At 35.9% G+C, this 13193-nt stretch overlaps 1 protein-coding gene across 1 annotated transcript in view; it reads right to left on the minus strand.

Annotated features, from left to right (window-relative positions):
* Nucleotides 1-13193, minus strand: part of LOC150101877 (serine/threonine-protein kinase ATR-like) — an 860597-nt gene that overhangs the window by 119808 nt on the left and 727596 nt on the right. Inside the window, exon 51 of the mRNA XM_090399924.1 lies at nt 11739-11941. Coding sequence (XP_090256050.1) covers nt 11739-11941 — 203 coding nt within the window. The remainder of the gene's footprint in view (nt 1-11738; nt 11942-13193) is intronic.

The raw sequence follows: 13193 nt of genomic DNA on the forward strand, positions 1-13193 counted from the left end.
TACTTCAACTTACTGTATTATGATTTTACTTTTATACTGAGCAGTACTATTTTTTAAGTTCTGTACCTAAAAATCCTTTCAGTAATTTATTATTATCCCACAGGCATCTCCATGAAGTGAAGATGCCTATGGGATAGAGAAGGAGAAAGGAAGTAATGATAGGTTATACACAGGACAAATACACTCACCCACTTGAGACATGAGATATACATGATTTATGCCTCATTATTTTTGATTCACCTTTTGAATATAGTTAACGATCTATCTCTCTGATGATGTCCACATAAACGTTGGATGGATATATTGGAGTTTTTAATAAATTCTATATAATTTTTGTTACCTGTGTAAGCTGCGAATGTTATTTAAATGTCTAGTGCATATGTTCCTCTTAAATATATTAATTAGTAACTTATGTTTCTAATATATCCCTCTATTTCACCTATTAATCATTTTTACTAAACCACAAATCTCAATATCTATCCTTACATAGAGAGAGAGCATTCCAAGATATTTCTCACCATTTTTGTCTCTCACCTACGAAATCTCTCCACCACTTACTTCTTCATTATCTACAAGAAACCAAGGAAACCAAACCTCTGCACAGTAGTCCACATGTAGATACTAAAGCCTAACACAGAAGGATTATAATAACCCCCTTGTCTCTGCTTGTGTTCTTCAGCAGTCATACTATGAGCTAGTCTGCCTAATTTACAATAATATAGCAGATTTTCTAATTCTACTCTCTATTTCCAAATTTAATTTGCCATCTAAACTAAAAATTGCACCTAAATGGTTGAAATGATTTACTTGTTCTATAGGTTCTCCATTCTGGATGCAATTAATGTTTTCCATATTTCTGCTCATTTTCACTGTCTTTGGCTTTTTATTGCTAATTTTCTGACCAAATTTATTACAGCATTTATTCAATTTAATCAAAAAATCCTGCAGACTTGAACTGGATTTATAAATATAATATCATCTGCATAAAATAAACAGCTGAAGTTAATATTTCCGATTTTGATATCAGGTCTAATATCACTTCCTTCATAATGAAATCCACAATATGATGATGAATAATAGTAGTGATAATGTACACCCTTGTGTACATTATATGTACACAAGGGTGTACATTAATTACACTTGATTTAACATCCAGCCATCTTTCTGAACCTTTTTCAATTCTAACTGCTGACTTACAACTCAAATACAGACCAAGTATTGCTTGATATAACACCCCATTTACGCCATATAACTGAAGAGTTTTGAACTGTTTTGAACTGTTTTCTCTTAACAATGAGTAATATGCCTTTAGCAAATGCACAAAAATACATACAGTTCCTTATTATATATATTCCAGTGGCATTGCGTGCCCATTTCGGTTGGGTGTGCTGCCATGTGGGTTATACAACACACAACACATGCTGCAAATTCACGTCAATTTAACTGTATGCATGGGCGTGCGTCCATAGAAAATTTTCCAGAGGAGGGTGGGGGGGCAAAGCTTGGAGACAAATAATTACAAATTTTTATAACTATCGATTTAATTAAAGAATTACATCAATAAACGTCTATTAATTTTTTAATGAAATTATTTATCAATGTAAACTATAAATACAGTACATTATTTTCATTTTACATCAATTTTAATGATCTTTAATTCTTGGAAAAAAAAAGTATTCCGAATTAATACAGTTTTAGCATAATTTCATATATAAAAAAACTGACCGGCATATTTTATTAAAAATCAACCATTTAATTAATCCCAAAATCCTAAATTAAATTATTTCAGTTTAAAAGCAAAAAAATCATAAAACCAACAAATAAAAATAATATTAAATTACATACACTTACCTTTTAAAAATGTATTTTTCTGTTTAAATTTGTTTCACTATAAATTTATAATTTACACTTCACTCAGTGACTCACTTAGACACAGAGGGCAAACGAACTGGTCTCGTTGTTCACGAATCAGAAAAAGATAAACCAAAAACAGGAACACATGTTTTATTGCTGCAATAAAACACGTATTCTATGGCTACCCTGCCATGGGCCAAAATCATAATACAGACCAACTCAATAAAATTTTAAGACAGACAAAGCTTACATATAAGGTTACATATCTCAATCACTTTTACGATTATGATTTGTGGAATTTTTTACTCGAGCCTGGGGGGAGTTCCTTGATTGCTTCCCTCCCTCTGCAGATGCCCATGACCGTATGACTGCATTTTTATCGATGTATGAAAGTTTTGAGAGTGCAGAGCGCATCAGCACTCATCTCAATTGGTCCAATGCAATTAATTGCAGGATAACTTTGAATACTTCTACGTAGAGTGGGGGAACAATCTGTTTGTTTTAAGATTTATTAGAAAACAACAATGAAGGAGAATGCTATAATCGGTTGGTATATTTGAAATACTCAAAGATGAAAATATGTGAACCATCATTTATAAGACATGTTAGAATAAGAAATGAAAAGAAAGAATAAGTGCAGGTAGAAATACTTTCATTAATTGTAAACGAATTATTAATAATTAACATTTGTCATGTGTGTATAAGTTGCTGAGTAGAGCAAATAGTACGATCCTATAAAGTCTAGACATGAATAAGTGAATTTATGATGGCATAATTAAAAAAAAAAACTTACGAGGAGACAGAAAATGGCAGGAATAAATATCATTTGATGGAGCAGTGAATCATCTCATAAAATTTGTTGCCCGTGTTATGTGTATTTCTCTGGTTTGTGTATATTTTGCTCCATTTTTCCAAGAAATTTCTTTTGTTTACTGAGACTCAGTATACATAACATCTGATCATTATCGGAATTATCCACACTTTCAAGAATCCTACATTCATCAGTTTTTTTTTAATTTTTTTTTTTTTTTTATCAGCAGTTCTTCTGTCTTATCAATCTCACATATGCTGGTATTTTGTTGTAGATCAACGTCTTATAATACACAGAATATTCATTTTTATTCAGGAATAGATTTTTTTTACTGTCTGTTGTTTCCGAAGATTAGAATAAAAATGTCTCAAATACCGTTAACTTTGCAACCTTAACAGATGCTATACTGCATAGCAAGAGAAACATTTGTTTTTTCTCCTAACATTCACTTTCAAATTTTCAGTTCCAGAAAACATGTGCAACAGCTGTTTGTAATAAAGCCATTGGATATAGTAATCGCTCAACTCATGACAAGTGACAACATTCAGTTGGATTGGTTGACACAATAACCAATCACAGCCGCTAGGTGAGCTCAAAATTTTAGTTCACCCAACCCCGCCTTCTCAGCAGTTTAAAAATATAAGAAAGCTAAGAATTTGGCCTGCTGCGCCCTCTTTACATCTTTTCAAAGGGCGCAAAGGTTTATGCATTTTGAAAGCACACCAGGGGGCTATTAACGCGAATGTGACGTAATGTTTACACAGCAAAAAGTGCCTCCTTCATGAAGCACTAACGTATTACCCTCGTGAAGAGGACAATGAAGCATTAATACAGTATATTGTGTTCAATTTTAGGAATCGCGCAAAGTCTGCAAACAATTGGGGAAGTCGAATGGGAATAAATGCAAAAATATAATATAGGTGATACTGATATTTCGTGGATGAGCACTGCACATCTAGCACACCCGGAATATTCGCCCCTGATATATTCCAATATCTATATATATTCCCATGATTTCTCAAGTTTGTCTTAAAGGAAAATCTGATCCTGATAATCTGTTTGGGTTCATCTCCAAGCTTTCCTTCTATAACTTTTCTCATATTCAGTTTTATTTCCCTTTTATAGAAGATTAATGTAATAGATCTACTCCAACCATCTGCAATTCTACTCTCTAACCAGGCCTTCTGAATTATGCAGTGTAGCCACAGTAAAACTTTTATACCTCCATATTTTGAGCAGTCCTGGATGAATTTCATCTACTCCAGCTGCCTTTCAGAGTTTTCATGGCTTTTTTCACTTCAAATATTGATATGTATTCTTGATTGCATTCCTGTTCAGTGCTTTTCTGTCACAATGCTGTCACTGCTTGTCTAATTTAGCAATGTGTCAAAGTAATAGGTCATAGGAGCAGAAGAGATATCCATAACTAAGGTGGACACATTACCTCTGATTTTGGAAAGTGACCATGCAGTCTTGACTTGGAAGATTGCTAAAAATGAGGAATATTCTGCCAAAAAGGGGGAATAGGACAATTGGTTCTAGGACAGAAATCTCCAATTACAGACCAGTCTATATAACTACAGTTGTGGTCAAGGTGTTGAAGAGATTGGTTAGGAATAAAATAGAGGATTGGGTTAATGGATATAGCATTCTTTATGATAGTCAGCATGGATTTGTAAAAAGTTGGTCATGTTTTAGAAATTTACTTGCATTTTATGATAAGGAAACACATGTGTTACATAAGGGAAAATCATATACAGTAATATTCTTGGACTTTTCAAAAGCATTGATAGATTACCATATGATAAGTTCAGTATGAGAGAGGACATGAAAAGGTTGTTGGAAGAAATGAGACTGAAGAGTGGGAAAGTGAAAATAGTAAATATGTTACTTCAATATAATAAAAATGAATTAAAAAGAATGGCTACGATGGCAAATGATTCAATGCATAGGCTGTGTAGAAGGAATGGATGTGAGTTTTAGGATGTGTGGAGTGAATCTGAGGGAAGATTAGATTTGTATAAGAGGGATAATCTACACCTGAATGTGTTTGGTGTTAGGAGTCTTAAAAAACTAACAACTGGTATGATACCTAACACAGTTTTGGGAAAATTAAATTATAATAGGACAAATAGTGAGAATATGAGCAACAATGTTATATAATTGTGCTAATGATGGGAATGGGCATTATCATGACAATGATTACGAGGAGAGAACTCGTATGCCCTTGTCTGCAATGTGCATGACTTTGTGTTCATCCAGTTCGAGCCCATCAGACGTGTGCAAAGATGTCTACACGTATAAGGCATAGAAAAGAATAGAGATCTGCAAGTTGTCCAACTGAGTTATGCACATTGCAGACAAGGGTGTACAAAAGAACATGCAGGTAGGTTATGTTTATACATGAATATGCTAGGAGTATCAGAAACAAAGGAGTAGAGTTTGTTGCCTTGGTCAATAAGCTGGGAGCTCAGATTGTAGACATTAGTGAGACTGGCTATCAGAATCAGACATACTAACTGGTATTGAGTGTAAGGGGAGGGGGTATAGTATTTTTAGGAAGGATAGACAGAATAGGAGGGGGGGGAGTGCTGCTAATGATATCGGATGACTTGAATCCAGTTAGGAAAAGCCATCCTCTTAGTTACGTTATTATAAACTATTAGCGTAGTTAAGAGGATGGTTGACTGACAGATATCAAAAAGTTGTATACATGGGATCTGAGTGCAAGATTTAACGTAATTAGTTGTGTACCACAAGGATCAGTCCTTGGCCCACTGTTATTCAATCTGTACATTAATAATATTGGGAAGGATTTGACAATAAAACACAGGCCGATTATAATGATTGAAAGCATTTATTTCAATCAATATACACTCCCTCAGCTTCGATACAGCATTTGGCAAGGTCAATTATGGAAAGAATCAAAGTTGGAAAGAATTAATTCATTAAATGAGTTTCTTATATCATTTTTTGGGATACTGTTAAGGGTCGTGGTTACTGCCACTTTGAACGTTTTCAGTGGTGTCGTATCGCTTTTCTTCTATCAGCAAATGAAGTCGGGGGAAGAGAAAGAATCACAGGCTGCTAAGTCAGGTGAATACAGTGAGTGATCCAACACACAAACTTGGTTTTTACTCAAAAACTGTCTCACAATGTTCAAATGATGAGATGGTGCATTATCGTGCAAAGGTGACCAGCTGCCTGCATCACGATATTCATGCTGTACGCGACGAATTCTCGCTATCAATTGCTTCAAAACTCGAGATAAAATTCACCATTGCCGTTTGGCCAGGCGGAACGAATTCTTTGCGGATAATGCCCTTGGAATCGTAGAAACAAATCAGCATTGTCTTTAATTTTGACTTATCCAAGCGACTTTTTTTCGGATGCCCCTCTTCTGGTGGTGTCCACTCAGCACTCTGGCGTTTTGTTTCGGGCTCATACTCAAAATACCATGTTTCATCACCAGCAACGATCGTTTCAAGGAAGACTGAGTCCTTATGAGCGGTTTTAATGAGGTCCTTGCAGTGTTCAATTTGATAAATTTTTTGGTCGTTGGTCAACTTGTGGGGAACAAATCGCAAATTCAATTTACGAAGGCCCAAACTATTGGTCAAAATGTTGTGCACAGTCGATTTTGGAATCCACAATTCATCTTCAATCAATCTCATGGACGATTTCGGGTTTTCTTTGATGAAATCACATACTTTTTGAATGTTACTTTGCTCAGTCCAGTTTTTGGACAGCCCGGCTTTTCATCGTCCTCAAGCATCTCATGATCACTTTGAAATTCCTTAAACCACTCGTAAACTACGGAATAGGCATTCATCCATATGCTTTTTGAAGCATTTGATGCGTTTCGGTAAAACGTTTACCAACTTTAACACAAAAGTCAATCGCAGCTCTCTGTTTGAAACTCATTTTCTGACCATTCATCAAAACACACTGTCACTCTTGGCACTATAACTCGGCTTCTAATGAAACAAATGTCATAAACAGTTGACGCAACACTAAAGAAGGTTGCTGCTTTCGACAACAAAAAGATACAACAGGTGGTGCCACTGGTTTCTTCTATATTTGAAAAGTTCAGTTTCTTTTTGGACAGAGGGTGTAGAGTACTTGCGGAATGATTTGAATAGGCTGGAAATGTGGGTGGGCATGGGAAAACGGATGTCAGTAAATACAAAGTCATGCACTTTGGAGTGATTATATATCTAATGTCTTATTATATTGGTGGGATTATGCTAGAAGAAACTGATCAGGCTAGGGATCTTGGAGTGTGAGTATTCTGTTCTTTGTTATGATACTTTAGTTTTCGAGAGAACTGTTAACACCAATTTCAACGGGATTAGTAAGCTGAAGTTCAGGGGATATGTAGCAAAGATTGCCAATACAATTCAATAGATAACTGCATTGCTTAAAAAGAACTTTCACATGTAAAGATAAGGATGTCACTTTGCCTCTTTACAAGTCCTTGATAAGTCCTCACTTGGACTATTCCACTTGTGTCTGGTCTTCTGGTTTCCACTGCGATTCTGATACAGTGGAGAGAGAGAGAGAGAGTGCAAAGGTGAGTGTTAGAAATGATATTAGGATTGTAAAATAGTGATTATGAAGACAGATTGAAAATTTGTAGATTGCAGACACTAGCAAACAAAAGAAAGAGGAGTGATATGATTGACCCTTACCAACTTCTGAAAGGGTCATACTGGATTTCAGTTGATGTTGATGGAATTTTTCATTTTATGGAGAGTGGACAAGAGGGCATCCTTGAAAGCTGAGAATGAATGCCACTTAGAAGTGGGTGAAAACTAGATTTTTCTTTCACAGGCTAGTGTGTGATTGGAATGGATTGCCACTGGATGTTGTGTGTGCAGGCAGTGTGAATGAATTCAAGAATAAGTATGTGATAGCTAGTGCGTGTAGTATGTGCCTCCCTTGATGAGTCCCCAACTCTCTGGAAGTCTTTTAATATTTGGTGTACAAGCTGCAGAGGATGGGAATAAAGAATATTGGTTAGATGAACTAGAGACTGGTTCTCTGAATGATCAGTAGGTTGTGTATGATGGAACAGTGTCTCAAAAAAGGAGGTAACCAGTGGCATTCCCCCACTGTTCTTATGCCCCTGCTGTTTAACTTGTTTGTGATCGACATATCATGTGGACTGTCTGGGATCTTCAGCTGTTTGCTGATGATGCAAAGTTGGAAAGAATTATAAGTAGTACTGCTAATGCTAATTTATACCAGGAAGATTTGAATGGACTTTATACATGGAGAAAGGAGTAGGCTTGTAGTTTTAATATCAGTAAGTTGTAGTTTTAATATCAGTAAGTGCAAGGTGTTGCATTTTGGAGTGCTGAAATATAAGCAAACAACTGAAGATCCCCAGTTTAGTGGGCATATTGCTAGTGTTGCAAAGGCTACATATCAACTCACCCCAATAGGGACGGAGGAGAAAAGGGAGGAAATGCCATATGAATAAATAAATAAATAAATAAATAAAGGACTATGGACTGCTGGCAATGGAGAGAGGTTGAAAAAATGTGGATTGCAAAGTTTGGCAGATAGGAAGAGGATTTTATCAGATTAATCCAGATGAGATTATAAAAAGAGCAGAAGGCAAGAGGGGAAAAACTAGAGGCCATCCCTGGAAGTTATGTAAGAGTGTGGTGAAAAGGGGTGCGAGAAGTAGAATTTTTTTACATGGAGAATTGTCAATGAATGGAATGCATTACGAGAATGTGTTGTTAATACAAGGAGTGCTAAGGATTTTAAGATTCAGTATGATAAATAGGTTGTCTGTTGAATGAACCTCCCATGATGAGTCTGCTGACTCCATGGAGAGTGTAATAATAATAATAATTCAAAGTGTGAGAACGATCAACAAGTATAGAATCTAGTCTCTCAAGCCAAAATATTGAAAAGGATATTCAATTCAGGAAATAACAGTAGTTGGGGAGCTTAAAGGGATGATGCAATTTCTATATACTAATGCCAGACGTATCAGGAACAAGGAGGAGGAGTTGGTTATTGCAACCTCCCCAAAAGGTGCAGGCATTAGTGAGACTTGCTAACAATAGATGATGTAGTTTCAGAGAATAGAATGTGAAGGGATTAGTATTGTTAGGGAAGATAGAGAAGATAAGATGTTGTGTGTGTGTGGGGGGGGGGGAACTGTTGATAACAGAAGATGAACTGGAGCAAAAAAAGAAAAGAAAAGAAGCAGGAGAGTGGTTGTTCATTCGCAGCACTCTGATGTGAGATCAATGCCAATAAGACAAAATATACAGTTGGTTGCTGCTATAGGCCATGGGCTTCCAGGGATGATCTGGACGACACACATCAGCAAATTAGTATGAGTGCAGTTCGAGTGATTATCATGGGGACTTCAACTATAGAGATATAGATCGCAAGGAACAGAGATCACATGGCAGGATAGAAATGGAATTTATACAACTGAGAGATAATTACCTGAGGTCACATGTGATGGAGGCAAATTGAGATGCAAGAGTATTGGACCTAATCATATGATCAGAAGAGATATCCCCATAACTAATGTGGACACATTACCTCTGATTGGGGAAAGTGACCATGCTATCTTGACTTGGGAGATCATTAAAAATTAGGAATATTCTGCCAAGAAAGGTATGTGTTGAATTACAAGGCAAGTGATTGTGTGAAGCTGTGCTATGGCATAAAACCCTGCAAGGGAAGAATGTTAGTACTGCATGGGAGATAGTTAAGGGACATCTACAATAAGCTATATTAAATTGTATGCCTAAGGTAAGGAGGGTTAATCAGATAGGAGTGGGATGGATGAGTAATATCATTAAGCATAAGCTTCAGAAAAAGAAAATGCTGTGAAGGGTATATAAGGAGAAAGGTGAGTAGCAAACTCAAACAGTACAAGGGTCAGGCAAGAAGAGTTACCAGTATGGTAGGCCAAGGGAAACCCCAAAGAGTTCTTTTGCTATGTGGCAAGTAAGAGGAAAAATGACTATGGTAAAATAACCTTAATAAGTGTTGCTAGTCACAAGGTGACAGAAGCAGATAAAATAGTTCAGTTACTGAGTGAATAACCACTTTGCAAGATATATCAAAGAAGTCAGGTTAATGCTATGATGTATGTGACAGAGACTTATGTGGAAATGGAGGTGGATGAATTGGAGATTTTTGGGATATTGCAGAATCTCGATGTGAATACAGCTGCGAGACTAGATGGGATATTAGCTCAGATTTTGAGACAATGTGCAAGAGAACTGGCAATGCCTCTGACTATGCACTTTAAGTTTTAGCTCTGGTAAAGTTTCAAGGGAGAGGAAAGGGGGCAAAATAATTCCCTTGCATTGCATAAATGAGGTTCTAAGATAGCACTAGAAAATTACAGACCCATCATTATCTGAGGAGTCATGGTAAAAGTACTGAAAAAATTGATAAGAGAATTCAGGAATGGGCAAGTAGAAATATGATACTCTATGAAGGGGGTAGCAGAGCTCTGTGAAAGGTCGGTCAGGAGTTAGTGATTTGCTAACTTTTAATAATGGAGTGACAGCTGAGTTGGATAAGGGATATAACTACATGATGATTCTGCTAAATTTTGAAAGGCATTTGACTGAATACCACTCTGTTACACAAATTAGCTGTTGGAGACAGATATTAAAAAGCGGTATGTGAAAAAGCAGAATCCAAGCAAAAGCTGGTTATTAGGGGCGTGCCATGCTAGGACCACTACCGTTTAATTTGTACATAAATGATATAGGAAATAACCTGAAAGGAAATATTCCATTGTTTGTTGATGATGCAAAATTAAGTAGAGTAATAGTGAATCAAGGTGATGTGGATTTCATTGCAGGACGATTTAAATAGGCAATAAGTATAAATGTAAAGTTATGCATTTTGAGATAAATAGATTACAAGTGGTGTACCACATTGACGGAACTGTACTCCAGGAAATAGATGAGGCTAGGTATTCAGGAGTGGTTTTGTAGACAGAGATTGAAGTTTAGAGGACATATTCAGTCTCCCGTGATGATTTAGACTCCATAGAGGTGCCCACACAATAATAACAATAATAATTACTCCAGACATCTAGAATATCTTTTTCATGTCTCCTTTATTACCTCTGATTCCTTTTACAGCATTCCTTCTTCTGAGCTTTTCAATAGCCTCCAGAATATTACCACCTTCCTGATATTTATTTTCTATGTTCTCACCAAAATCCTACCACGACTTTTGTCTAGCTAGTTTTACAGCATAGTTTGCTTTCTTACATTTTTCTCTGTATTCTTTTAAGAGCACAAGCTGACTCACTTGCTAGGAACTTTCGATACGTTTTCTTCTTTCCCTTGACTGACTCTTTAACTTCCCGAGTCCACCATGAAGTGTTGAATTTTCTATTCTTGTATACTACCTCACAGCATGCCTCTTTAGCTGATTCAATGTTTTCTCCATGGTTTGATTCTTGTTTTCACACTATTTCATTTTTACTTGAATAATGTTTGTGTATTTCAGTCACCAGTTCACCTCTGAAAGCTGTTCAACTTTGATTTATTTTAAACTTTCATTCGCACTCTTCTTTTCAATATGAAATTCAACTTTATTCTGATCAAAACTAAATGGTGATTATTTCCAATTTCAAATCCCTTGTATACTCTAATGTCTTGAACCAGTGGATGAACATCATTATCAATAATACCATAGCCAATGAGACCTTTCTTATTTCTTGTGTCTTCTCTCCAAGTGAATTTGTGCATGTCTCTATGCTGTAACTTGGTATTAGTAATAACTCTCACTAAAGCAAACTTTATAGAGAACTCACTAACTATAATATATGACTGACATAGTCATTGAATAAAGTCCTGACATAGGGGTACAATAGTATCAGTGCTATTCTAAGATAAATTTGGTCCTCATGATTTCACCAAAACTGAGAAATGAATGTATAAGTCATCACTGGTAATTAATTCAAAATACATTTACTGTGCATAAAATTGGAAAAAAAAATTGAAGAAAAATTTCATGGAATATTTTCTCAATTATAATTTTAAATTTTAATGTAAACATAGCTTACCTATCCTCCACCATTCTAGGTAGGACACGAAAGTGCTGATTGATACTTAATGTAGCGGCATCAGTAAAAGTTTTGTTAGTCAGTTCTAGAAGTTTATCAACAAATCGTGTAGCATCTTGAATAAATTTAGATAGCTCAGGTTTTAATGCTTTAGCTCTGGTAAATATTTCTTGACAACGCTGAACTCTCATAGGATACGATGACTGTAAAATACAATTTTCATTAGAACAAGTTCGCTGACTCTTGGATTCAAAATCTCTGAAAATAATTACAATTAGAATCAATATTTTAAATTGATATAATATGTCCTCCATAACCTTAAAAATAATTCATTTATTATTAAAAATTATCCTGTCTACCAGCATCTCAGTCCACATATTCTCAATCAATCCTGATAATCTACATTCCATAATCCTGATATCATCTCTATAGCTCTTTGCAGACTTTCCATACCATTTTTTCATTCATTTGGAACCCAGGAGACCAAATCCACACACAGTAGTCCAGCGGCAGTCATATCAAGGCTTTGTAAAGAGACAAAATGACTTCCATATCCTTACATGTCAAAGTTTGTTTCAATATTGCAATTATTCTCCGAGTTGTATTTGCTATTTTTGCTATGTGACCTTTGAACTCAACTTTCTATCCACTATAATTCCAAGATCTCAAGCCTCGTCAGTTACTCCACACATAATACCACCAACAGAATGCACTGTTGGATATTGCATCACACCAAAATGCATGACTTTACACTTACTAAGATTAAACCGAAAGCCATCATAATTTGCCCATACCTCCAGCCTATTCGAATCATTCTGTAAGTGCTGTATATCAATACTGATTGCACTGCCTATCTTTGCATCATTAGCAAACAACTGAAGATCTCCTATCAACCCCTTTCCAATATTATTAATGTATAGATTAAACAATAATGATTCAAGGACTGATCCCCGAGGCACACCACCAGTCACCTTAAATCTGACAGATTCACCCCCCCCCCCCCAAATATCACTTTTTGATACTCTGAGATTCCAATCCTATATTCTCCAGTTTATGCAACTGCCTTTCATGTGGTATCCTATCAAATGCCTTAGCAAAGTCCAATAGTATCATAGGCTGTCCATTCCCTTTATCCAACTCAGGTGAAACTTGATTATAAAATATGAGCAAACTGCTCAGACATGACCTCCCTTTAGTAAATTCATATTGTTCCTTGCAAAGTATATTTTGTTTGTCCACCCATTTCTGTATGCGAGTTCTTACTAATTCTCTTAAAATCTTTACAATTACTCCAGAGATACTGATATGTCACTAGTTAGATACAGTTTTTGCCACCCTTGAGCAATGGGATTACCATATATTCTTTCCATTCCTGTGGGATCTTTCCTGAGCTAAGACTCAAATTATACAAACATCTCAAGCCAGTATGGTTGAACATTCCTTTAGCATATGTGT

This window comes from Typopeltis vanoorti, chromosome 11 (genome assembly GCF_054136105.1).
Source record: "Typopeltis vanoorti isolate ZY-2024b chromosome 11, IOZ_Tvanoo_1.0, whole genome shotgun sequence".
NCBI lineage: Eukaryota > Metazoa > Arthropoda > Arachnida > Uropygi > Thelyphonidae > Typopeltis > Typopeltis vanoorti.